General features: G+C 37.3%; 1 protein-coding gene across 11 annotated transcripts in view; it reads right to left on the bottom strand.

The window, feature by feature from the left end:
- Window positions 1-1,456: 1,456 nt before the first annotated feature.
- The window catches only part of Baz2b (bromodomain adjacent to zinc finger domain 2B), a 215,705-nt gene continuing 189,495 nt past the window's right edge, over window positions 1,457-27,666 (bottom strand). For 6 of the 11 annotated variants that reach the window (XM_027420349.1, XM_027420354.1, XM_027420359.1 and 3 more), the window contains 13 exons: window positions 26,185-26,428; window positions 21,935-21,997; window positions 20,548-20,692; window positions 18,179-18,831; window positions 17,397-17,670; window positions 17,066-17,221; window positions 15,944-16,104; window positions 12,132-12,442; window positions 11,582-11,717; window positions 7,611-7,757; window positions 3,746-4,011; window positions 3,516-3,659; window positions 1,457-2,878 (listed from right to left, as the gene is read on the bottom strand). In XM_027420349.1, coding sequence (XP_027276150.1) covers window positions 2,725-2,878; window positions 3,516-3,659; window positions 3,746-4,011; window positions 7,611-7,757; window positions 11,582-11,717; window positions 12,132-12,442; window positions 15,944-16,104; window positions 17,066-17,221; window positions 17,397-17,670; window positions 18,179-18,831; window positions 20,548-20,692; window positions 21,935-21,997; window positions 26,185-26,428 — 2,854 coding nt within the window. In that variant the 3' untranslated portion in view covers window positions 1,457-2,724. The remainder of the gene's footprint in view (window positions 2,879-3,515; window positions 3,660-3,745; window positions 4,012-7,610; window positions 7,758-11,581; window positions 11,718-12,131; window positions 12,443-15,943; window positions 16,105-17,065; window positions 17,222-17,396; window positions 17,671-18,178; window positions 18,832-20,547; window positions 20,693-21,934; window positions 21,998-26,184; window positions 26,429-27,666) is intronic. The other 5 variants (XM_027420352.1, XM_027420353.1, XM_027420356.1 and 2 more) reach the window with 3 other exon arrangements.

Raw genomic sequence — 27,666 nt, 5'->3', positions numbered from 1 at the left:
TTTGGCTTGAAGTATTTTTAAGCAAGAGTCATTTTCTTGGGAAATTTTAATTTTTCCTTCACTATGAAAAGCAGTGGGCATGGACATAGTTCAGCAGTAAAATATCTGCCTATACCCTGGCAGTGGTGGTGCACCCTTTAATCCCAACACTTGGGAGGTAGAGGCAGGTGGATCTCTGATCTCACTCAAGAGTGAGTTCCAGGACAGCCAGGGTTGTTACACAGAAAAACCCTGTCTCAAAAAACCAAAAACCGAAACAAAGAAAAAACTCACATCAAAACTAACCCCCCAATCTGCCTACCATGAACAAAGCCTTGGTTTCAATTGCAGTTACCCCCTCATGCCTGCCACCCCAACATACACATCTGCAAATAGGGGCATAGCCTGTCTTATTTCTCTCCTCTCTCTCCTCAGCCCCTTGTGTGTGTATATCTGCGTGTATGCCAGGCTTGTTTTTCTCTTTCCTTTTGCTGTCTTTTCTTTTTCTCCCTCCATCCCTTTCCCCCTCGTTGCCTCTGTGTGTCTCACTACAGAGATCAGGCTGGCCTCCAACCCACAGACATCCACTTCGCTTCTGCCTCCTGAGTGCTGACATTAAAGGTGCGCACTATCACATCTGGCTTTTTATTACTTATTCTGTGTGTGGGGGGGGTGGGGGGTGGGAGTATGCTTTTGTCTTTGTGGGTACGCCAGCTCATTCCACCCTGTTGGAAGACAATGTCTGAGGTTGATGTTAAGTCTCATTCTTTATGGAAACCTATCTTACTTCTTGAGTCTCTTACCAAACCAGGAGCTCACCACTTGCTGGCTGCTCAGCAAGCCCTGGGACCCATCCTTCTGATATCACCTTGCAGTGAGGGTCACAGAAACACCACTGTGCCTGGCTTTCATGTGAGGGCTGGGGATCTGAACACAGGTGCTTAGATTTGAGCAACTTTACCCCGAGTCCCCTCCCCAGTCCTGCCTATCTTGTTCACCAGTGGCTTCCCAAAGCCCAGCTTTGGCCCACCAAAATTTGTAACTATGAATCTCATGGCTTAATTTACATGATTAACTTTCCTTTAGAGAACTGGGTTATGCATCTATAAACAGATATCTCTCACATGGAGCGAAGTATTCTAATGCTTTCATATTGAAAATGAGAAACAAAATGAGGTCCAGAGAAATTTACATTCTTATAAATTAGCTCAGAGACCTGACTTTAATCCAGGCTTTGCACCTGGCCTACTGCTCTCTGAGTCAGCATACACACACTGCTAAGACTCTGCAAGAATCAACTTTAAATTAACTGCATTTTGAACAGAATGCATGGTCAGGTACATTGAGAAAAACAACAAGAAAAGAGTTTACCTGCTTTGTAAACTCTTTTATTGTATCTGTGACACACATGGTAGTGACAAATAACACCCCTAAAAAAAAGAAAAAAAAAAAGAAAAAAAAAAAGAAAAAAGAATGCTACCTTTTCACAACATTTTATTTTAAATAAAACTTCAAGTACTTTTACATAGGTACAAAAAAACTCTGATCTATTTGCCTCCAACAGGCCACAACACACAGTAGATAAAACACAGTGGTTACAAATGTCTTTTAAATTTATTTCTGAGGCAAGGCAGATGGGAAGGAAGTGTCTCTATGAAAAAATACTGTGTGTGTAGGAAATCGTCACGATTTTATTCCACATGGATACAAATGATTATACTTTAATTTAGGCCCTGGTGGCTTAAAATTATATAACAAAATAGAAAAATGGAAAACTACTATCCCCTACACCCTGTTTCAAAGGCAGGCACTACCAAGATTAGGGAGACGCCACAGTGTTGGTAGAGGATAATTACTGTACAAGCTGTAGAGCTGTAAATACCTTTAGACTCCGATCAAATGCTACAGTCCTTCTAAGGCATAAACAATAATGTCTCCAAACAATATATACACATAATACATATTAAAACAAGACTCAATATAAACAATAATGAACAATATATACACGTCAATTTCCACTGGCTTGAAATACAATTTTACTACACAAGTGATGCGCAACATATATATATATATATATATAAATGTACTTGTAACTCTACAGTAAAGTTTATTTTTGGTGCTTTCAGAGCACATCAGTGTAAACAGTTTAACTTGGCTTTGTTTTATATTTTAAAACATTCCTTGTTGTATTTTCAAGATTTAAAGCAATTTTCTAGTTCTTCCTTTTCACAGAAAACGAAGATTCTGGATGTGGTTTAATCATAAATAATTCATAAAATTAAATACATTCACTAAAAAATAAACTACAAAGTAAAAAAATGAAAAATAGATATTTATTGAGAGGGAAAGGAGAACCATTTCCCATGTTAGAGCTCTGGTGTTGGCTATTCAGTGCGATTTGATAGAGTTTAATTGCTATTGCACTAGAACACCCTTTCCTGTGAACATTCTTTGGGTGTGCCTCCCTGTTCTACCTAAGTTAGCTGATAAATCACACAGACCAGTGACCAATGGTCTTGGCTGGAGGAGTGAAGCCTCTAAAACTGGTATCATTCTTCTCATCTTTTTTTTTTAAATATATATATATATATATGTATATATATATATACATATATATATATACTTATTTCAAGGAAAAAAGTTAATATGTATGTGCCTTGCACATCTGTGTAAATGCAGTTCACATTGCTGGTCTTATTTGTCCTTATTTAAAGGGAAAAGGAAAAAAAAAAGTAGATTACAACTTCAGCTCACTTTGAAGGTATCTGTCCACTTTTTTTCAAAGTACTTCCTCATACTGTGGCCAGCTCTGCCTATGTCGGAGTCATCTTCATTGAACGTTTCACAGTTGTCAAACACAAGCCTGACATCTAGAGCAAAGGTTTCAAAGTTGGTATACCTGAAAGGAAACACATGGTTACAGTCTGGTTTCACTGGTTGGGACTTGTAACTAGAGACGTTGAGGGTCAAAGATGAAGGGAAAGGAGGAAAGCTGATGAGATCGGGAGAAACACACTTGACCACATTTACGTCCTCTTAGGAAAACAACATCCTAAAACATTCAACTGCATTCCACATTCCGCAATGCCAGATCAAAGATGGTCAGTAGAAAAACCAACTGTTCTCTTGGTTACAAAACTAAGGTATTTCCCAGGACAGGCGTGCTACCATGTAACTGTAATCCCAGTGCCTGGTTGGTGGAGACAGGAGGATTGCGAGGTTGAGTCCAGCCTCAGCTACAGAGTAAGACTTTGTCTTGAAGCAAAAACAGAAACAAAGTCAAAAAGATGTTTTTCACCTGCCCCAGTGTTTCCCACACAACATCTGCTATCTGACTTCTTACTGTTTTGCTGGAGGGCTTTCTTACTCTACCACTTTCCTAACCCTCATCCAAAAGTCACACCTGTCAAGAGAGGGGAAGCATTTCTTGCGCACTATAAAAATTATGCTTCCACAGCTTCCACAAATTCATCATGTTAAGTCACCATGTTAAACTTTCATTCTCAGTATCTGCTGAACAGAGATGATTTACTTACTGTCCATTATTTAGTTTTTCTCTGATTGTAGAAAAATCCATAGGCTTCTTAATAACTTTCTTATAGCCAGGTACAAGTTTCAAGTTTACAGGAAGTAGGAAAGGCCAGGCATCCTCATGAGTTTCCATTTCAGTCAGGATCACACTAATGAAAACATGTTTGAAATTGTTACCTATACCTTGTAATTCCCCAAACTGAATTTAACTATTGAAAAAAAAAAAAAAAGATACCTGCAAAGAGCCAGGTCCTTGGAGTCATCTTTCTTGGGCTTCTTAACAGAAGTAGCACTTTCTATTTTTGACAAGTTGATGGAAAGGTTTTCCTCCATTTTCCTTTTTTTGAGATCCTTGCTTCCTCTTTTTAATGAGCTGCTTGTGGAGGCAGAGTCTTCATCTTCAGTGTCCCCAGCAACATTCCCTTTCCTGCTTTTCCTGGATTCGTTTGTCTTTTTTCCTTTGACATGAATTTTTTTTATTTTTATAGTCTGACCGCTTGCCTTTAATTAAAAAAACAAAACAAAACAAAAAACAGTAGATGGAGTATAAGAAAACAACTGTTTATAGACTTTCTATTATGTTAAATCATAAATGTTTGATAGGATCAAGAAGAAATACCAACTGTACTGCTTTACAAGATTGATAATTCTATTCTTTTACAGAGATCTGGGAATTTTCTCTCCTGTAATATGAGTGACACCTAGTAAAGCATTGGGGAAAAAACTCTTTAAAAATTCCTAAAGCTGGAGATGCAGATCCACCAGTGTAGCCCTGACTGTCAGTATTCCTGAAGTCAAGGCTGCTAAGCAAGTGAGGTACACAGGGCTCTTTTAGAGCCCAGCACAACTGGGAGCAAATATGTCTTTTCTATAAAGAAAACCATGTAGCTGATTAATAGTAACACCACAAAAAGGAACAGAAAGCTAGAACAAACAGGGAATTGAGCTCAAGCAGCACCAGGTGGAAAATTATATTTTTTAAGTGATCAAAACTACTCAAAATTAATTATTTTCTAGATAAAAAATAAAATGTGTCTGTGATGAGAAGTTTTACAAGTTGTGATTTAAAGCACAGACAAAGATGGGGAGAAAAAATCTGTTTTTGAGAAAAAGTAAAATAAAATACCATGTATCGTAAATGAAGGTATTGCTATATTTACTAAATAAAGAATGTTGGGTTAAATCTCTAAGTGGTTTGTTTTCTCTTCTGTAAAATAAAAGCAGCTACATATCTGGTAAGGTCATTCACACTACAGCTACATGCTCCACAAGACTGACACATCCAACCAGACTACCGAAAGATCCTGGGACTTGTATTCAGAAATAGGGAATTGTTTCTTTTGAGAATTAAAAGTTAGGCTACATATAATATGTCATAAAAGATACATGTAATGTACTAGGAATTTATAGTTTTTGCTTTACCAATGCAAAGGCACTTCCAATGTCTTTCAGAACATTCTCTTGCCCAGAAATCCCACACTGCAGAATGATATGACCACTCTGACAATAATGTAGCCAACTGCAAACATTTTTTTTTTGGATTATTTTAAAGCAATTTCATTGAGGATAAAATTACCTTGACCAATGATATTATTAAAATGTACTTAAGGAGTTAAAAGTTTTGGTTCTCTGTTGACAGGTTATGAGAAAAGTTAAGGAGCTACTTTAATTCAACTCACTAAAATGAAAAACAAAACCAGCTGTAAATGCAACACTTTCCTACAGCTTACTGAAGAACTACTACTTTGTCATTAACTGAAATAATTTAAATGTTTAATTTAGTCTTTTCCTCATTTAGTTTCCTTTTGAGTGTTCTTAATACTTAGAATTTAAACAATCAGATGTCTCTTTAGAAAAGAAAAGCACCTACAATAAAACAATTCACTTAATGATGATTAAGTTAGATCGTTGTGTTATTTTAAAACATTCCAAACTGGGCGTAGTGGCTTGAACCTATGACTTTAGTACTTAGGAGGCTGATGCAGGAGAACTGCCTTGAGTCTGAGGACAGCCTGGGCTACTAAGTGAATTCCAGGCCAGTTTGGACTGTAGACTTAGACCTTATTTCATGGAATAAATAAAAACAAAAATGTAGTAACATTTCATGAACAATAAATGAAGATCTCTAGTTTCTACTTCAACTAATAGATTACCTAGCACCATTTTCTTTCTGACTTAGGATCATTTTCTATCAAATTAATACTTTGCACCAAGACAATAGGCAATGAAATGGCAAAAGAGACTGTTTCATGAATAGTGAGGGTCCTCCACTGAATGCTGCTTCACTGCCTTGACACTGCATATACACAGACTCTGAAAGCCTTTTCTCAGTGGAATAAGAGTATGGTAAACTAGAATGAGGATGGAAGGGACAGACAGACAATAAGTCACCGTGCACGACTGGACACATACAGATACAAACAAAGATAAAGGCATTGAGAAGAACAGAAGGTTGGAACAACCAGAATGATGGGATAACTACCATAACCTACTGAGCGAGGCAAAGGACCTAAAATGATGCTTCATTCTAATGATGGGTGACTGATATGTTAAGTCATAAGGGAGGAAAACAGTGATTATAACTGAAGTAGAACAGAGGATCATTGGAGTGACAGGAGGAGACACCTGGGAAATGCACATTTAGAACTGAGCTTATGAACAGGAGGTAGGTGCTGGCTAGCATTAGGTCAAGGATAAAGTTAGAAGGCTGTGAGATGTAAGAATATCTACTGAAGAGTCAGGTCTTCAATACACTCTGATCTCTACACACTTCATAGTCCTGACCTTTTAATTCCAGAACTAAATTTTTTCCTTCCTATTTTATGTTATTGTGGTGCTAAGGTCTGAACTTAGGGCTTGAAAATGACACAAAAAGTACTGTATAGTTTGGCTAAATCCTTACCCCTTCTTTTACCAAGACAGGGTCTATTTATGTAGCACAGGGTGGCCCAAAGTTCATCTTCCTGAATAGCTCCAGAGTGCTGGGATTATAGGTGTGTCATCATACCCAAGTCATATCTTTTAATTTATTATTTTTCTCTTTCTCTTTCTCTCTGTCCTCTGTCTCTGTCTTTTTAAGACAAAGTTTCTCTGTGTAACTTTCGAGCCTGGAACTCACTCTGCAGATCAGACCATGCTGGCCTCAAACTCACAGAGATCCTCCTTTCTCTGCCTCCTGAATGCTGGGATTAAAGGCGTGTGACACCACTGCCCAGCCTATTACTCTTCTCATAATTTACATTATAGGTTTGTACTTTAAATGTGATTGGAAAATGACTAAAATTCAGGTGTTAATTATCACTTGAATTAGGCATTCTTTTGCAAGCCACATATCCAAGAGAACCAATACAGTTCTTACAAAAAGTGGTCCACAATGATAAGAGAATCACAATGTCTGGAAGGCAGAAACAACTCCGATGCTTATCAGCTGATGGCTGAATAAGCAAAATGTACTAAGTCTATATAAGAATAGAGGTTTTTTTTTTTTTTTTTTTTTTTTTTTCTCTTGATTTTTCGAGACAGGGTTTCTCCGTGGCTTTGGAGGCTGCCTAGAACTAGCTCTTGTAGACCAGACTGCTCTCGGACTCAGAGACCTGCCTGCCTCTACCTCCTGAGTGCTGAGATTAAAGGCGTGAGCCACCACATTTGACTATAAAAAGTACTGAACTGTGTTAGAACATGAACTTTCAAAGTATTTTGTGTCAGAAAAAAAGGTAGACACATTGTGTATGTGTAAAAAGGCTTTTGGTATTATGAAAATGTCCTGGAATTAAATAGTGGTGATGTTGTGCAACATTGTGAATGCATTAACAATGGACTGTTAAAAAAGATGAATTTTATAAATTGCGATTTAACTCTTTAAACAAAACAAGCCACAAAACTCAGCTAATTTAGCTGGGCGTTGGTGGTACACACCTTTAATCTCAGCACTTGGGAGGCAAAGGTAGGTGGATCTCTGTGAGTTCGAGGCCAGCCTAGAGCAGTTCCAGAACAGCCTTCAAAGCTACAGAGAAACCCTGTCTCGAAAAAACAAAACAAAACAAAAAAATAGAAAAAAAAACTCTGGTAATTTAAAAAGCCCAGTTTCCCACCATTCTTACCTTAGCGATGCAAGCTGGACAAAACCAGTCCCCATCTGGAATAGTTGTAATCTTGGGCCGATGGCAGTATGTATGGCAGCCTTTGTCACAACCATCACAGAGTAGAAGCAGTTCCTCATTATCTCCCTTTCGACAGATTTGGCAGTACTACAAATACACAAAATCACTTAAAGTCAATCCTCTGCTATGAGTACTAGCTGTTGGAATGTTAACAAGTCATAATTCCTTGTGTATATTAATAATGAACATTCCGCTTGATAACAAATATATAATAGCCACACACATCTATGTATCTCTCATTACACAGATATGGACCACATGACGTGCGAGCAATTCTTTTGGGGTAAATGCACATTTCAGATACACTGCATAGAACAAAGCTAGAGGTTGAATGCCTTCACACACTTCAGAAGCATGTACACATCAACGTATGAAGTCATCAACATGACATCAGAGCACACGAAGCAATGAATAGCTTTAATACATGGGATTTTTAATGTTTCATCTTTTGCTTATCTTATTGTCCTTATGATATTCTGAGAAAGAAATAAGAATTAGAATAGTTTAATAATGAAATTCAGAAACTTGTCTTAGTGTAATTATATATATATATATGTATATGTATATGTATATATATATGTATATGATATCCTAAATTGTACATTATCCATCCATGATTTATGACTGACTTAAAAATGTCTAAAACAGGAAACTCTAAAAACAAACCCAAATCAATTTTACTTCACAAATATAGAAACTGCATCTTAAAAATTATCTCCAAGGAAGAAAACAGCAAGTTAAAGAATTTACAGTCATGATTTATTTCCTATAACTAAAAATTCCTTCTTTATTGGAAACTGTATAATACCACTAATTATTTTAAGTATGAAGAGAGAAAGTATTCCCCCCATATAGACAGTTTGTATAACAAGTTTCAGAAAGAGAAGAGGAAAAGTTGCACAGCATCCAAGTTGGCTGTGAAAGCAGTATGTACTAACTTCATCTGAATTCAGGGCCCAGTCCAGTCATAATAGAAAATACCCTGCAATCAGTGTTTCAAAAGTGACAATACTTAAATGGAAATTCGTTTACATTAAAATTAACCATTAAGTTACATTAAATGGTTCAACAATTCAAAATTGCTTCATTTAACTTCCATACATTAAATGCTAGCTCTAAAACCATCTTATATAACTTAATATGTATACCAAGGTGGTTTAAAAATGTAATCCAAATTGGAGATACATACTATTCAATGGAACAGATATGACAACTGTCTACTAAATGCATCAGATATATGCGATATTAAAACTGTCATGTATGTAAATGCAAAAGCAGTAGAGTTTAATAACCCCCAAATAAGTTTCTATTAGATGGACTTTCTGAATCGCACACCACTGAGCAACTTAAGATGGTATTTCCCCGAATCCACACTCTACCTTTAAAAACTCTATGGTAAAAACATTTATTCAGAAACAACACGTGCAAGGTGATATTTAAGTCTCTAAAACAATATTAATAAGATTCATGAACATAATATTCTGTTTATTGGAAAAACACTAGAAATACTAAAGTCTATTTGACACTTCATGTCCAATTTAAAATAAATATTTTCTTATCTTTTTAGAGAAAAGGTGAAAAATAACAAACTTCTAGTACTTTTGAAAAAAAATCACAGTAAAAGCTCACAATTATTAGGTGCAAGCATGTACACTGATATTTAGTTTGAGCTCCTTTGCTATAAAAGCAAATTTATGCAGAGAATTTCCTAGAAGCAAACTGGCAGTTTCCTCTTTCCTGATAAGCTTGCTATTTGGCTAAGATGGCATTTTTTAAAAGTTACTGAGCACTTTAACATTTTATTTTGATTTATTAATGAGTTTATTATGGATGCTGACATCTATCTAATCAAAGGTTACAAAATGCATCTTTATCGATAGCAATCTATGTCGTCATCATCATCATCATCATCATCATCACCACTACCACTGCCGCCACCACCACCATAGTTTGCAGTGCTGAGAAAGGAACCCACAAGCATTATGCTTGCTAGGCAAGTGCTCCACAGCTGAGCTATGTGCTAAGCTACAAATAATGTGTTAATGAATATATTTAAAATGACAATTGTGTGGTGGCGCCTGGCTCTCATTTTAGCTCTTGGGAGGCACAGGAGATGAACTGTGAGTGTGAGGACAGTTTGGGTTACACAGAGAACCTGCCTCAAAAATCACAATAAAAAAGAAGCAAGTATACTAGCACAAAAACATGTTTGCATACTTTTTTGGGGGAGACAGGGTTTCTCTGTGGCTTTGGAGCCTATCCTGGAACTAGCTGTGGAGATCAGGCTGGCCTCGAACTCACAAAGATCTGCCTGCCTCTGCCTCCCGACTGCTGAGATTAAAGGCGTGTGCCACCAATTCGGCAGGCAGGCAGAGCTTACGTGAGTTTTATTAGAAAGGGAAGGTGGCGGAGAAGGAAAGAGAAAAGAGGTAAAGAGACACAGAGACAGAGATAGGACAGAAGAGAAGAGGGAGACAGGAAAAGTCCTGTCTACCCCAAGGAAATAGTGGGAAAGAGAGCATAAGTAGGTGGGGTTGCTCTGGAGACCAGGCTGTCCTCAAACTCAGAGATCCACCTGCCTCTGCCTCCTGAGTGCTGGGATTAAAGGCGTGCGCTACCAATACCCGGCTTGGAGGTTTCTTTGTTTAGGTTTATAACAAAATGACCATTATTATGACTTTAGAGGAGGATATGAAAAAATCACTATAAATTTTAATATAAAACTACGATGTTTTTATTTAATGTAGTCTAGATTTCAACAAATATATTTGCCTAAAGAGATTATCAAGCTTGCTTTAAGACTTCCAGGAGAATTAGATTTTTTTTTAAATAATCTGAGGAGAAATATACTTTTATGTTTAAGAAAATGGTCCCAAAAGAACCGAACAGCACTTTCAGGCTTATAATAAATTAATGAGCTAAAAAAAAAGACTTCGGTTTGACCATTCTGTAAAAAGCTGCAGATTCTGATTCTACAGGCATCTTTAGGAAGAAATGAAAAACCAGAAGAAACAAAATATGTTTGTGTAAACTGCAGACAAGGTCTTCTTGAGCAGTGCAAGCACCCAGGGGAAACTGAAGAAAGGGATGCTCTAACTATGAGGATCTCTTCTTCTCTTGGGGGAATGGTTATTTCAAGTAAAGGATTTTTCAAACTTAGCTATCCATGAAAAAAATCTCAAATACTTGAATTTTAAAGCTGGTCTTTAATTCAAAAGCAAATATTAAAGTAATTCATAAAAGTCTATATATAATACATACTTCCATGCACGGTATATAAATAGCTAATAGGGCACTTTGTACATGATTTGAAACAACCGTCTTTTTGAAAGTATGTGAGCTATAGTTGTTATTTTAAATATGTGGCATTTTGATGCCCAAATGAATGCTTGCTATGCAATTACCACCTGCAGGTTTCCAAAGATGAAAAGTCAGTTTTAGTTATCAGGAGAAAAACTAAAAGTTCTTATGGCCAACCTATCTGATATAAATAGGTAAGTCTAAGTTCTCTGTTTTACATTTGGTATTCTGATTAGGGACAGAAAAGTAAAACAATTAAGACATAATGGAGCAGAAAATGTTAGCATATAAAGTACTTACAGGAGTGAACAGCCTTTAAAATATTTCATTAACAACCATTATGCTGATACAGTATAGGAGGCAATTTGTTATGATTATAAACAAGTATTCAAAAACAAAAGTTGAGCAAAGAGAAGACAAATTTGGCAGGATGCTACAAAAAGTTCAAGAAAAAATGATAGATTATAAGGTATTTAAGAATTAGACACACTCCCAAGCACAGTATATATTATTGTAACAATATGGCAATATATAGTTAAAGATCTGGAGGTTGGGAAAAAAAACAAGACAGTGGAAATCAGTCATAGTAGTTCTGAAATAAAAGCACTTACAACTTTCATAATTGATTTTTCCCATGCTATTGATCTCTGTAACTGCTGGATGCACAGGGCTACCTGTGCAGCACTGCGAGCTTCTGCTAACGCCCTTCTCCAGACCCTGAGCCCTGGAGCAATATCCTCTTCAACTCTGCATTGAGATATAGAGAAATTGAGTAGGTCATGGCCACATTTATGGTCACTGAATGTGAAACAATCATCACACTGAAAGCCAAGCAATGACAAAAACATGTAACAGCCAATAAGTATAAAGTTTAAGCAACTAAATTTGATGTAGTGCACAGACTGTGGCTACGTGCCTTGAAGCTTAGTCACAACCAGATAAATGTAAGATCACTTTGCAGGATTATCAATGCACATAACAAAAAAAAAAGAAAGAAAGAAAAATAAACAACAACAAAAAGGTTTTACAAAGCACCATGCAATAGCATGATCCACATGGATCACAGACATACAAGAAGATACATAGATAACAGGCAATAGAAAATAGGCTCCAATTAGCAAAGAAGCACAATAATTTGTCAAGTTAATCTCAATAACCTACCCGTCACCATCACCACTAATGGATGGTGCAGGAGCAGGGACAGTAACTGTGCCCACATTATCCAGTTTGATCTGAATGGTGGTACTTAAGGGGCTCTTCAGATACCTTCTCTCAATGTTCCGCTCCAAATCAGCCAGCCTGGTTACAGCTATATCTAGGGGGTTGTCACTCTTCCGTGTCAGTGCATGTGCACTGTTTTCTTCTTCACCAGTAAGTTCTCCATCATGCTCCTGGTACAACTTAGTAAATGACTTATGTTCAAAATATACCAAGTCCTCCCTTTCTGACGCGGGCTCTGGACACATCCAACCCTATACATCAAGAGAATAATGTCATTACAGTTTCTTCTGAAAATGTTAGACCGGTGCGTTACCTTTACTTAAGTCAGCAGCGATCACCAGCAGATATCAAGGATCTTTACTAAAAGATTTTACCTTGCATTTCCTAATTCTAGGTTAAAACAAGAGCAAAGAAAGGGAAAAGCAGTTGGTAAGAAAGTGTGTGAAAAATAACACTGATTACACAAGCAGTAAAATTCATCAAATGATTGTAAAGGTTTAGACTAACATGCCCGTTAATGCTATACATGTATCGAAAGGGAATGTCTACTACCCACTACTTTCCATTTGGCTGCAAAACTCCACATATGCTATTACCCTTGCCCATGAAATGCTTCCCCGCCTTTGCCTACAGAGTCATCCATTCTTCTCACAGTGCTCATGTTATAAAAACATTCCCTGAAGGAAATCCTTCCCTGAACTCCTTCAGAGGCTAAGTCCTCCTGCTGTAGGCTTTCCTAGGATGCTCCATAGCCTTGCCATGTTTGTACTTTTACAACAGCATGATGATTTGATTAACATCCTCTTCCCTCGAGAGATCATGAGGGTGGGGGCCATGTTGGCCTTTACTCATTATTATGGCACAGTGAAGGTAAAATACTGCTCTCTCTCTCTCTCTCTCTCTCTCTCTCTCTCTCTCTCAATGAATAATTTTATAACCAAGCTTGTTCACACTGATCCTTTGTCTACAAATCAAAGACTGCCCTGTTTTAAACAAGTTCTCTATCTTTGACATCCAAGTACCTCAGTCTACCGTCATACATTTCACATTCTATTCAAACGTCAATGCTGCGTTCAGTTTGTATGACGTGCTCCTCTCTAAAAACAGTAAAGTTTTAGTCCCTGGTCCTCTGTTCAGTTTCTTAGTGTACTATTTACTTGGTCCCTGTCAGTCAAAAATCTCACTAATTTTCTTACAACAAAATCTGTCTCAACTCTACATAGTTTGGACAGCTCTCTTAAATATCCAGCAGAAATCAGTCCACTATTTAAAATTCACACACTAAACTGTATTTCTTTTTGGTTAGTCACTAGATTCTGCACCCATGTGCCCCTTCCTATTATTAAGCAAGCTTTCTGGGAATTAGAAGCACATTTTATCCAATTCTGTAGTGTCTATTGTCTGATTTTTAAAAAGCTACTGAGCAAAGTATATTAAATAAGAAACAGAAGGAATTATTTGCAAATTAAATCTCTTTAGAAATTATTTCATTCTTTTATCTCAACAGAATATTTGTATCTAGAAAGGAAGCACGGGAAATCATGCACAGTGCCACACAGGAGGAGGACCATTAGTTTGTGGGCTGCTGGCCAGCATTAGGACCTGGGTAGGGGAGAAATACTTAGGGTACACAGATAGGCCTAGGAACACCTTATATCAAAGAAACCTTCTCACATTCTAAAAGGGAAGCAAAACAGTTAAATAACAGAAACTTTGCAAATATGATACTTTGATTACTGCAAAGTAACCATCAAGACAGCAAAAAAAAGAACTAAATTAGAATTAGGAAATCAAAAGACAGATAGGTACATTCTATCTAAAATGTGTTACTTTAGAAAAAGACCTTAGTGCCAGGGTCCAAAGCCTCTTCATTTGATTTGTTCTGTTAATACATGTATGAGTGAATAATTTAGCTGGCCACTGCAAGTCTGAAAAATTTAAAACTAGGAAGAAAACTTAATATTTTGGGTAACAGACTATGATAAAGACTATGATAAAAGTAGCTCTGTATGCTAAAAAGTACACTCAAATAAAACTAATAAAAATGTGCTTTTATAATGGCAAGCTCCTCAGGCTAAAAGTATTTCTTTTTAAGAAAAAATAGATAGTAAAACATTTTATTATTATTTTTTACCACTTTTTCATCACTTAAAGACAGTTCAAGACTAGTAAAATTATAATTCAGTTCTCAGAATAATACAGCACAAGAAGACACTCCACTCAAAAGCAAATTCCACTTATTTTAGCTACTAAGAACCCTAGCAAGAGCATGGAAGCCAGCAATGCAGTGGGATCAGGACATCCAAGTGTTTCTGTTTCAGGCCACACTCTATAAACATTTGACATGTTTTCCTAACAGGAGGTCAGTTAGTACTAGCAAATTAGATGGAATAAGTTGAAGGAAAATTAAAACCATGGAAAGCAACAAGCAGTAACAAGTGACCATGAGAGAGGGCAAAATCAGAGCAGGGAAAGCAGATGCAGCGTGGGGAAGCAGGCCAACTATTCAGTATAAAGCCCCTCCACATTTCCTATGGGTCTATAGCCTGATAATTGGTCTTCATGCTAAAGATATTGTGTCACCAAGACAATTTAAATTACACTCATTACTCTCAATTTAAGGAGGCAGTGAAATGCATAAACCACAAGATCCAACAAACATCTTTAAAAATTATTGCGCTAAATGGAATAATTTTCATTTCTCCAGAAAATTAACTTGTGTGGAAGAGTTCCTTTGGTGAAGATGCCAGATAAATGAGGCGTGTGGACAGTGCACAGGCTGGGCAGCAGATACACAGTTTTATAGCACAACAGATTTAGAAAGTAATAAATTTTGTTTTCTAATGTTAGTAATTACATTTGTGGCAAAAAAGGGATATTATATTAGCTCTGGAAAATGATAGTTTTTAGAGACCTTCAAAACTTAAATTATTGGGCAAAATTTAAATTATTGGGCAGGATAGGATTATACCACACATTTTCTTTCTGAATAGAATATAAGTATCAAGTGAAAGGACATAAGAAATCCTGGTTTATTAAACCTCTGTAGGTTTCTCTGCTTAGTCAGCGTCCAGCTACCTACTTTCTGGCCCAACAGCACCACTTGCCCTCTTTCCAAACCTAAGCATCTTGTGTAGTATGTAAGACTTCCCTTCTGCCTCTGCAGCAGGGAAGTCTGACCGTTGCCTGAGACATACCACACCCATCAGATAAAGACATGTGTGCTTTACACAGATCTGGGTCTGCCTCTTGTTAGAACATGGATCCTGATGTGTCTGATTGTCCTTCCAATTAAGACTGCACAAAGTAAAAATCTGACAAACAACAGTTGTAAGTAAGGGGGTTCTTGGTCTTCCACAAAACACTAAGATTTATACAAGAAAACTGTACTTATCATGGTAAAATAAAAAATATGCTTGAGGTAAAGAACTCTACACCAGAAATGATTTCTGTGAATACCATTAGGGTAGCAACAAGATGTAAAAAGAAAACAACAAAAAAACCCAAACAGGCTACACAGTCAACAGACTTGGCTTGCACACATTCTTTGTCACCTAAATGATGACTGCCAGGTTATTTATATTGAGCCTGTTTCCTTACCTGTAAGACAGGAGAGATTAACTCCGGGCTGTTTTGAGAATTAAATGAAACAGTGTGAAAACATTTAGTACAATAACTAGATTATACAAGGCATATAATAAAAATTACCTTCCATTACCATAAAAACAGATTTTAGGCCAAGCCAGCTTTACCTTCACTTGCAAACTTGCTGATGCTACCCTCCTTTCCAGGTCCTCTACTTGCTGGAGAATGTTCAGATCCAGTTCCATCGCCTGCTCTTCTACTGACCAGTTTTCTACGATATCGCGAGTTACCTGATTTTCTTCATTTTCATTCAATTCAATAATAGCAACTACATTTGGAAAGAAAGTAGTTTTTCAATCTGTTTCATTTCTAACCACTACCCCATGATGATTTTTTCCCCCTAAATAAGTAAAATGCTAGGGACACTACGTACATCAAATTTGTTAACATATACAAATACACAAGCACATGCAGACAGTTCACTGCTGAATAAAAAATCGTCTAAGACACACAAAACAGTATTGTATAGGTACTAAAAATGATAAAAAGTAACCCAATTTGAGAAAAGCGACTAGACACTGTTGAGCAACATTTAAAATAATAAAGTGTGTGTGAGTGTGTGTGTGTGTGTGTGTGTGTGTGTGTGCATGCACACGCGCGCGCTTGCTGGAGAGATGGCTCAGTGGGTGAAAGCATGTACTGTTCATCCAGAGGACTCCAGTTTGATTCGCAGCACATACATTACTTGGCTCACAATCACCTTTAACTCAAGCTCTGGTCTATGTATACGCATACTTAACTAAAAATAATAAGAAATTGGAAATAAACAAAAGTAATAAAGAATTAATACATATAAAATGTTATAGGCTGGGCTAGAGAGATGGCTCAGAGGTTAAGAGCATTGGCTTCTCTTCCAGAGGTTCTGTGTTCAATTCCCAGCAACCACATGGTGGCTCACAACTGTCTGTAATGATATTTGGTGCCCTCTTCTGTCATGCAGGTAGAACACTGTGCACATAATAAATAAATAAATCTTTAAAAAAAGGTTATAGGCTAAAAGAACAAATGGCTCACTGGCTGCTCTTTCAAGGGACCTGGGTTCAATTTCCAGCACCCACATGACAGCTCACACTGTAACTCCAGTTCCAGGGGACCTGACACCCTCACACAGACAAGTGTGCACATAAAACAAACAAACAAATAGGTACAAATAAAAAGGTTGGGATTTAAAAAAAAAAAGAACAAATTTTAATAACAAAATAAAGAGCAGAAGTGTCTTGGGCACTTACCATCCTTATTCTTGATGCAGGCTTGAGTAATGTAATCCAAATGCTTCTGTATTTGTTTCTGTAACGCCTTTTCCCTTATTCCTCTGAGATGCAATACTTTGAGCAATGTTTTCAGGTCCTCTGGGTCAATAATTCTCCACCAACCAAACTGCATTTCTAAGTCAGGACAAATTATACACATAGTTTACATTGTTTTGAGTTGGAAATAATGGCACAGAGAAAATCTCAAGATTTGTTAGCCACACAGAAATCCATCAGAGATACATTTACAAAAGAAAAATTGTCACCATGAGATAGGGTAAATGACTGCAAGCCACCGCTTTCTATTTACCTTCTGGGATAGGTTTTGGACTAGGGAAATCTACTGGCTTTGCTACTTCAACAGCTGCTGGCTGAGTGGTAGATGCCTTTTCTGGTGGAGGGACTGGAGATTCACTTTTACTTGAAGCAACACTGGAGGTCAAGAATGAACTACCATTTCCTTCTGGCAGTCCCAACCCTGACCCCAGACTGGGCAAAGGTGATGTAAATGGGACATTGGAAGTGAGTACACCAGCAGGCCACCCACAGAACTGAAGTCCCATCATGGACACACCACTTTTCACCTGCAAAACAAAATATGTTAAACTCAGACTTCGGCTCAGAGAGAAAAAGCTCCGGCGTTCAGTCCCTACCACTCCCATGATGGAAGGGAAGAACTGGCTCCTGCAATCTCCATATACTCAATGTGATAAAACATTCACAAAACAAAAAAACACCCAGTATCCAACGGGTTGGGGGGATGTTTAGAAACTGAATCTATTTTTCAAGTTCTAAAACAATACTAATTTACCAGAAAAACCAAATACATTAGCCACAATTTTAACTTTCATGTTATTTGTCCCCAAGAGTAATTACATTTAGTTATACTGCAACTGTAACAAACTGAAATTAAGGCCAACTTAGACAGAGGTTAGATGTTAGCAGTGCTAATGAAGCTGGGTGACAGACATTCTGACTGCTTTGGTTTTCAGATTGTTAGGATATTTTAACTTGGAAGTGAAGATCTCCATGAAGATCAGCAATGGTTAAAAAAAAAGTAGCATCACAATGTGTCTTGTTAGCATTACTAACCTGAAGAGGCGATAAAGCAAATGGACTCAGTCCAGCAGGACTCTGAACAGATGATGACCCGAGAAGTGGGGCTGGAGCAGGTGAAGGTGACTTAGATGGTGGCTGAGACTGAGGAGTCACTAAAGTAGTGGACACGTCAGCATGGGTCAAGGAAGTGTCGTCACAAGGTGTTCTGGGCAAAAGGCTAAACCACTGTCGGTTCTTTTCAGTCAGTGTTTTTAGCAGTTGGTCGTTGGGGAGAGGGTTATACAACTTCCCACAACTACCCGAGGTAGTGCTAAACAGACCGGCCTCTGTCTTTTCCATGCCGCTCTGTGCTGTTGCCAAGGGAAGGCTCCCCAGTGAATGCTTCCCTCCGTTCTGATGAGACAATGTGCATCCATTTGTACTAACATTTGCTTTTGGGGGGGTCATAACATCAGACTCAGGAGGCATTTTAGCTACTTCCAAAAGCTTGCTTAACTTGGAGAAAGAGCCAGGTTTCTGAAGAAAGAGATTTGTGCTGTCTTTTTCTTTAAGGTCATCCTTCTGCTCACAGTGATCTGGAACGGAACAGTTTAAAGTGTCTGTAGGGGTCTCAAAAATTTCTTCTTTGACCTGGAGACTTTCTGCCTTTTTAAGCTTTTCTTTTTCTTTTGCAATCTCTTCTAGGCCTGCAAAAGTGAAAGAAGCCATTCAAGTAAGCAATTGCTACACAAACCATTACTGTAGTTAAGTTTTATTATTCACCACGTTATATACATAGATATCAAACTTCTACATCATCTTATATTACTCATATTTTCTTTTTTATAGATTTTTTCAGTCATTAGAAACATTATGTATTTACTATTAAAAAATTAAACTATAGGGGCTGTGGAGATGACTTAGTGGGTAATGCTTACTGTGCAAGTAAGAGGACCTGAGTTTGAATCCCCAGCACCCATATAAAACAGCAGGCATACATTCCAGGCATGCCTGGAATTCAAGTGTTGGAGGGGATTCTGCAGGCCAGCCAGGCTAACAGAAACAGTGACCTTCTTCTGCAGCCAGGGACCATGTCTCAAGGCAATAAAATAGAGAGTGGTAAAGAAAGGCATCCTATGTCCTCCTGTGACCTCCCCATGTTAGCACAGATTCACATACAACACACAAGCCTATGTACACACATAAAATTCAACAATGTTTAAAAATGTACAATTATTAAAAACAAAACTTACACAGTAAGAACTACTAGATCTGTATAACACTTCAAGGTGCTTTCCATGTACATTTCAGCTGATGCAATCTGAAAATGGTAATCTAGTCTAGTTTACCTGTTTAAATTAACTGAGACTATGTATGAAACATCAATAAATACATAACCACATCATAATTTTAATATCTATATGATGCTGAATGGATGAGATCATGACAAATCTGCTGAGACACACCAGTAGAGCATTATTATCCACTATTAACAATAAATGATATATATGTGCTTTCATTTTTTATGATGTGGATTTTCATTTGTGGATTTTTTTTTTTTTTTCTAAAAGATTATAAGATCTGAGCCAAATGGTGGTGGTGCATGTCTTTAATGTCTTTAATTCCAGCACTCAGGAGGCAGAGGCAGAGGCAGGTGGATGTTTGCGAGTTAGAGACCAGCCTGGTCTACAAGAGCTAGTTCCAGGACAACCTCCAAAGCTACACAGGAAAACCCTGTCTCAAAAAACCAAAAGAAAAAAAAAAGATAAAATATCAAAAATTGGTGGTAACAAGAGAGAAGTTAGAAGGGTTTAGGTGCTCATAAATTTCAAATATGAACAAGATTTCAAACTGAAATGAAGATTTCTGTAAGGATTTCAGAATTAATCTTCTGCCATTCTGTCAGGACTGTATTTGCTGTGAAAGGGAGAGCATAAGCCACAGGTATCAAATTCTGACAGTAGGAGAAGAGATACCCTGCAGCAGACTTCCAAGGTGACACAGTGAGGACCACTGCCCACAGTGCAGCAGACTCACATGAGATTGACAGCAAAAGAAAAGCCATGGGTGTGAAGGAAGCACTCATCAGTATAAGAGGCTTTAACAGAGTAAGAATGGAACATTCACTATGCCCAGTAACAAAGGACAATTGATTATGAAAGGACACAAGACATGGCAGCAGCAATATACTTTTTAAAAATACAATATCCTGGCAGGCGGTGGTGGCGCATGCCTTTAACGCCAGCACTCGGGAGACAGAGGCAGGTGGATCTCTGTGAGTTCAAGGCCAGCCTGGTCTACAAAGCAAGTTCCAGGATAGCCAGAGCTGTTACACAGAGAAGGTCCTACCTCAAAAAACAAAAACAAATGAACAGCAACAACAAAAAATACAATATCCCATTTAGGAGATTAGTAGTTCTCACCTTCACCACTTTCCATGCCTTCTACAAAAATCCCTCCACATTGAGGAAGAATCCAGTATCTTCGTCGGTAACGATCTTGACCAAACATCATCGAGCGTAATGAGTATGAAGCCTCAAAGAGCTTTCGTCTGTACTGGCTCTGTTGCTGTTAAAAAGCCATCCATAGCATTATATCACAGACACTAAGTGCCTTAAAAGTTAACAAAGGTACTCTGTTTTTACTGTGTCACTATACTGCACAACAAAGGGGCTAAATGTTATGTAATACAATTCTAGTCACACTGATGACAAAAATTACTTTAAGAATAATTTCAAAACAAATGAGGATAATAAGAAAGATCTTGGATTCAACCAAGGGCTTAAAAGGTGAGTTTTATTTTACCAGGATCTACTTAAACACATGAAAACATGATTGCATGCCATCAAATACATTACCAAACCAAAAGAAATTGGCTGATTTCAGTACATTGCCAATACTTCTGCATATAGTTAACTACACCTATATTTGCTTAGCTTTATATACATGTTCTATGTCTTGTCAGCATATGCCTAAATCCTGACATACAGCTGGGGACTAAACGTTAATACAATAATAGAAAGGCATCTCATACTACTTAAAAACTAATTTTGCTGCTACAAATCTGAGGGAGAGTAGGGAGGGGTCTAAGGAAAGGCTTGGGGGGAGGAAAGGGAAGGAAGAAATGTAATTACAATATAATCTAAAAAACAAAACAACTTAGTTTTTCTTAAAAAGACTCATCTTAAATTTCATTAATGATATTGAATGCAGAATGTAAATTTTAATGATAAATAGATAAGTATATATAGTTTATAAGTTTAATGTAAGTATAATAAATAAATTCACGAGCCATGTGTTGGTGGCACATGCCTTTAATCCCAGTACTCGGGAGGTAGAGGCAGGAGGATCTCTGTGAGTTCAAGGCCTGCCTGGTCTACAGAATGACTTTCAGGACAGGCTCCAAAGCAATACAGGGAAACCCTGTCTTGAAAAGCCAAAAATAAATAAATAAATAAATAAATAAATAAATAAATAAATCCACAAGTATAAAATGAAATATGAATATTTAAATTATTACAGAAATTTTTTTCAGTTGATTAGTACCAAGAGATTTTGCTGATATATTAATTTAAAAGTACAACTGAGGAGTCTACAACTCTTTCTTCATAGATTTGTCTAAGCATAATGCCTTCAGAGGCTTCCAATACTAGCACTGAGCCAGTGAGGTTTAACTGAAAGTGTTTCCAGATTTCTTCTGTTTAATTACTTATAGAAAACTGTCTGTTACTTAGCAGTCAAAAAAACCGAAACGTATACAACATGGATTTTAGAATACTGTACACTGAACACACATCAGAACATGCTTACTTTGCTCAGTTTTTCAATCTGCTTTTCTAGCTCCTCAACACTTGCTGCTTGGTCACCTTCATCCTAGATGTACAAAATAAAGGATTATTCATCTGCTTGAAAGTTTCATTGTTTAATCATCAAATACTGTATGAGTGCACACACACACACACACACACACACTTATATATAAAATATATAAAGCAGTAGAGGAGGCATGGTGGTCTCTTCAAGGGTCTCTTGAGGATATTTTGTTTGTTTTTCTTTGTCAGTGCTGAGGGTTGAATTTCTGAATTTCACATGCTATATAAGGTTTTAACACTGAGCTGTACCCTTAGACCCACTTTATAAGGTGGGTGCCTCAAGTGAGGGCCTTGTGCATGACACATGAACATGAACATTCAATCATTGAGCTACATCCTTAGCCCTTCAATTTTTGATATACCGTCTGATCATTCTTTCTGACATTCCTGTTCACAAAGATGCATTTTTTTGTGAAGTCACAACCAATCATTCATGTACATCAGAAAAGAGACTTATACATAGTGAACAGAAGTGAAGGGAGGAAAGACTTTCATAGTTTTACCATTACCTATTATTTATGCACTTCTTATCCTGAGTCAGGGGACAGAGTTATTCTGGCTTTTGTGTAGACTGTTTAAGCGAAAAGTAACATGAATTCTCACTGTGATAAAATAAACCTCAAAGACAATAGGCTCCCAAAACCATAAATCCTGACTCTCAATTAGATACTTAAATATTGATGTAAAGTGATCTTTTTATAAGCAGGGCAAATGTTTAAGAATTTACTAAAGCAAGAATTACATTCTAATCAATAGGTAATTGGAATAAAGTAACAATGTAGTAACACACCAGCCAAATCAACCAAATGTCACCTTTCTGCTTGTTTTGTGGTGGTAGGATTGTTCTAGGGCCTGGCAAAAACAAGACAAGCATTCTACAACTGTGGAACACTGTGACCTACAAAATGTAATTTTTAAGACTTCTCTCAGGATGAGAAAGAAATGATAGTCTACTAAATTTTAATTAATGGAGTTTTGGTTCATCATTATTTTAGTTGGGTGGTGATTGTGTTCATCTTTAACCCATCACTTGGGATGCAAGGCAGGGAGGTCTCTGAGTCTGAGGCTACCCTGGTCTAAAGAGTGAGCTCTAGAGTAGTCAAGGCTACACAGAGAAACTCTGTCTCAAAAGCAAAAACAAAAACAAAAACAAAACAAACAAACAAAAAGTGTACCCAAAGCCAGGATATGGTGGCGCACACATTTAATCTCAGCACTCAGAAAGCAGAGGCAGATTTTGAAACTAGCCTGGTCTACAGAGAATGTTCCAGGACATCCAGGGCTACACAGAGAAACCCTGTCTGGAAAACCCCCAAACAAAAAACAAAACAAGCAAACAATAAAATTAAACCCCATGGTTTTAAGTAATACAAAAGTAGGAAGATCAGAGAGGGAGGTGCAACATAATTATCAAACTGAAGACAGAAATTATCCTCACCATGATTCTCTACTGCTTCTTAATCAAAAACACCTTTGTGCTGAGATTTAATGTTCAACACAACCTCATGCACATCACCTAATGAGGGCACAGCTGAGCTAAGTCTCAACACAGGTTCAACAATTAGAGGGGTTGTGTGAAGAAGTAAGTGTGGGAACAAAAGGGAATTGACTGAGACAAACGGTATGATTTAGTTGAGGGCTGCATCTTCTAATTGGAAGGATCACATGGGCCTTAATGGAAAAACTCCCAGTAATTAATCCTTCAAGGACTATAACTATTATCCTGACACACTAACTAGAATTTAAGCAAGAAGCCAAGGTTGCTCTTGGATATCATCAATACTATATAGACTAGTCAACATTTAATTCATGTCTACCAGGTCTTTATTATTATAAAGACTCCCTCCAATCATTTCAAAGGGAAAAAGCTCATTTTTTTAAAAAAAAAAGATTATTTAATATGCATACATGTACACAATAACAATGAGAAAAGAGGCCATAAATGTGAGAGCAAGAGTGGCATATGGGAGGTTTTAGAGGGAGAAAAGCGGGAAAAGATGATTATAATATCAAAAAATAATAGTGATATAAAAAATAATGTGGCAGAAAAGAACAAACTTTTTAAGACAAAGCTTTACACTGCAGCCTTGACTGCCCTGGAAAAGGCTTTGCAGACTAAGCTGGCCTTGATCTCATAGACATGCTCTGCACCTTGGCCTCCAGAAGGCAGAGTGCGAGCCACTCCTGCTGCAACTTCTTTTTTAAAATGGGGCCTTGGTATGTAGCCTGGACTAGCTTTGGACTTATTCTCCTCCTCTTAGTCTCCAAAGTGCTGTAATACAAGCATGTGTCACTCTGTCCAACTAAAGGAAACATAAATTGGGTTTTTAAGACCCCAAATATTTATTACTTTTAAAAGTTTTATACCATTTTCTCATGTTAATAATAAGAAACACAGCTGTAATAAGCCCTACACTCTAACTATGATTACTCATACTGTGGCTATGTTAAGTGACATGTACTCTAAAAAATGTTAATGTTAATTTTCAAGTGTTCTATGTACAAAGAATTTAATCTATGGCTCATAATTAGGGTGGTACACAGCTATAATCTTTAATCTTTTGAAGACTTAATTTTTTCTAATCTTTCAAACTTTGCATACTTACAAAGCTAAGACCAGAAGGGTCATGACCTCAAGGACAGTCAAAGTTCTCCTGGTCTACATGAGTAGATTATCTTCCCTTTCCCTTCCAAAGCCAGGTGAATCAAATAATTTTGTTCAACCCAATTTAGTGGGACATTACTTAGCAGAATACACAGAAATCCCAAAGTGGGGCTATAAATTTGTGTCAACATTTAAGCCAATTTATAATATTAAATATTTAAGACACCAAATCTGTGGAAAGGTGACTGATTTTAGTTAGAAAAGTCTAACTCTTGCTATAGGAACAGCTCTCCTTTCCAAATGAAACAGATAACTGATGAATGGGTCTCTGCTTCTCAAATTATATACTCTTACATAATCTGTGACAAGATGAATGTTTATGACCTAGGGGGGTTAAAAAAGTACATTACATCAGTTGACAGGGGCATACATGTGCAGTCCCAGGGTGGCCAGAAGTCTCGGGCAAGAGGGCCTCTTGACCCCAAGTTTGAAGCCAGCAGTGGTAACATAAAAGTTTAGAGGAAGTACAGCACTCTGGAACAATTTCTTTCTGCAACAAATCTCAATGTCATCTCCTTTCCAGGATTATGACATCAAAAAAAGAAAAAAAGTTCAATGGTGGGACCATATCAGATAAAGATCCCTGCACAGCAAAAGGAAGGACAGATGGAAAAGACAGTCCCCTTTACATTTCATAAGGAAATAATGTCCAAACACATAAGAAACTCAGTATCATTGTAGCTGTCACAGACACTGTTTTCTAGATCTTTCTCTGTGCTAACATCCACCCACCATGCAGTTCTCAGCTAATGGGTGGGGCAAGCTCTTGGGAGAGTTTGTTCCTCCAAATGTCTAAATGTCCTTCATTGGCTTGACATATACTGCAAACATCCTCCCTAGCACACTAATTAACATTCTATCTTTCAAAAAAAAAAAAGGCAACAAAACTTCTTCACTAACAGTGAGGACTCTCAGTGCTGTATCAATATTCTATTAAAGCTGCCGGAAGCTAGTGTGTGAGAAATACATCATTGTCACTAAATCTGACAAAACCACTGAGGCATGAGAGATGAGCAAGTGTTACATGGTATGTGAGCGGTGTCAGAGAGAATGTCTGAGAATCAGAATCTACACAACTCTGGAGACAATTCCAAGGATAAAGATAGTCATGTGTCACTTAATAACAGGGATACATTCAGAGCAATATACTGTTAGTGATTTCATTACTTGACCATCACAGAGAACACCGAAACAATACAAGATGGCAAAAGCTTAGGGGAGCACTGCCGTAAGTAAAATGTCTGTACACTCAGAGCAAAACTTCTTTTACTTTAGTCCAAGTTTCTTTCTATGCTCAGCCAGGCTTCTTTAATTATCACAAAACACTTTAAGAGATAAATACAACACTACCTTCAGACTGGGAGCACAGCACAGACAAGACTGGCAGGGGGAGGGGAGGAGGAAGAAAAGGAAGGAGTAGGAAATAATTTTCAGATGAAGAAACTGGGACAAGTAAATGGTACAAACTGAATTCAAATCATAGACCCTTGGCCTATCTTACACATGAAACTGAACTTGATTACCTCATCTTCGCAGATATCGGTCTTCTTTCCTTTCTTGTCATCTTTATCTTCTTCATCTTCATCATCCTCATCAGCTTGGTCATCACTGTCATCATCATCATCGTCATCATAATCACTGTCTCCTCCCTTCCTTCTCCGCTTGCGTCCTGGAGTGGGTGTGCCCAAGGGATGGTGCTCTTCCCCGAGATCAATACCCCCTGCACTGTCTCTCTTGCCAGTTTTCTTAGCGTGAATTATCCTGAGCCTTGAAATATTAAAAGAAAACAGAATATAAAGCTCCTCTTGTGACGGTTAAAACCCTAATGTTTATGAGTACAATGCTAGGCTTTCTTTTTCACCCTCTTTCTGTCAGGGTAGAGGATTCAACAAAGTGTTTCCTAGGTAATCATCTACTGCTAAGCTACACTCCCCCACCCAGCACTCGGCATCTGAAGCGGAGTCTTACTTTGTAGTTCAGGCTGTCCTAGAAATTGTGATGTCCGGCTCTCATCTCCTATGTGCTGTGACTACAGGTTTGCCCTACCACAACCGATCATAATGTGAGTCTTAAGCAACAATATCTTACACTTGTGTAGCAAGCAATATATCAATGGCAGTAAAAAATTCAATTAAGGAAATTTAAGACATATATTTCCACAAGTTATAGAATATATAAAGTTCTATGAATTATCTTTGGTAATTAGAACATATTTGACAAAAAAAATCATGAAAGCTGAGATGAGTAATTCCAACAATGATCAAATGAGACTTCCTGATTTCTATTCTATGTGCTTGACTAGATTTCAATTCAATCACTGCAAAGAAACTAATCTCACAACATTTTAAAAATTACATTTATTCCTTTTTTATTTGATGCGTGTAAGTATACCATGTGAGTGTCTGGTGCCCACAGGTCAGAAGAGGGTGTCAGGTCTTTGAACTACCATGCAGGTGCTGGGAATTAAATCCAGGTACTTTGCAAGTACAATAAGCACTCCCAATAACTGAGCCATTTGTCCAGCCTTTTGTGTATTTATTTTAATTTTGAAAAGATATCACTATGTAATTCTGGTCTTAAACTCAGCTTTCCAAATGCAAATGCTGAGGTTACAGGTGTGAGCAATCTTCTTTGAGAACTATATACCATTTTAACACAGCAGTTGAATATCTATACTGTTATTTATTTCCTGAAGGAAGATAATTACATTTTAATGTTGAATAATTTTTATTAGATTTTGTAGAAGCAGATTTTAATTTTAAAAAAGTCAATGAGAGAAAGGATAGTCTCAGATAGATATTAGCTAAGACAAAAGCCATCCAATAGCAACAAACAGAAAACATGGTTGCCTGACTTCAATGAAAGACAAAAGAGAAAATGTCTCTTTTTAAGTTTGAAGCACGAGTTCAATGAATCTAATTTTATTTTTCTTGTTTGCTATAGACTCTGACCCAAAGTTTTATTAACTTTAGATTCCATCACTCATTTCAGACTGCAGATTAAGT

The sequence above is a fragment of the Cricetulus griseus genome, chromosome 6 (genome assembly GCF_003668045.3).
Source record: "Cricetulus griseus strain 17A/GY chromosome 6, alternate assembly CriGri-PICRH-1.0, whole genome shotgun sequence".
Lineage (NCBI taxonomy): Eukaryota > Metazoa > Chordata > Mammalia > Rodentia > Cricetidae > Cricetulus > Cricetulus griseus.
The sequence above is the reverse complement of the archived record's forward strand: the minus strand, read 5'-3'. Positions and strand labels throughout refer to the sequence as shown.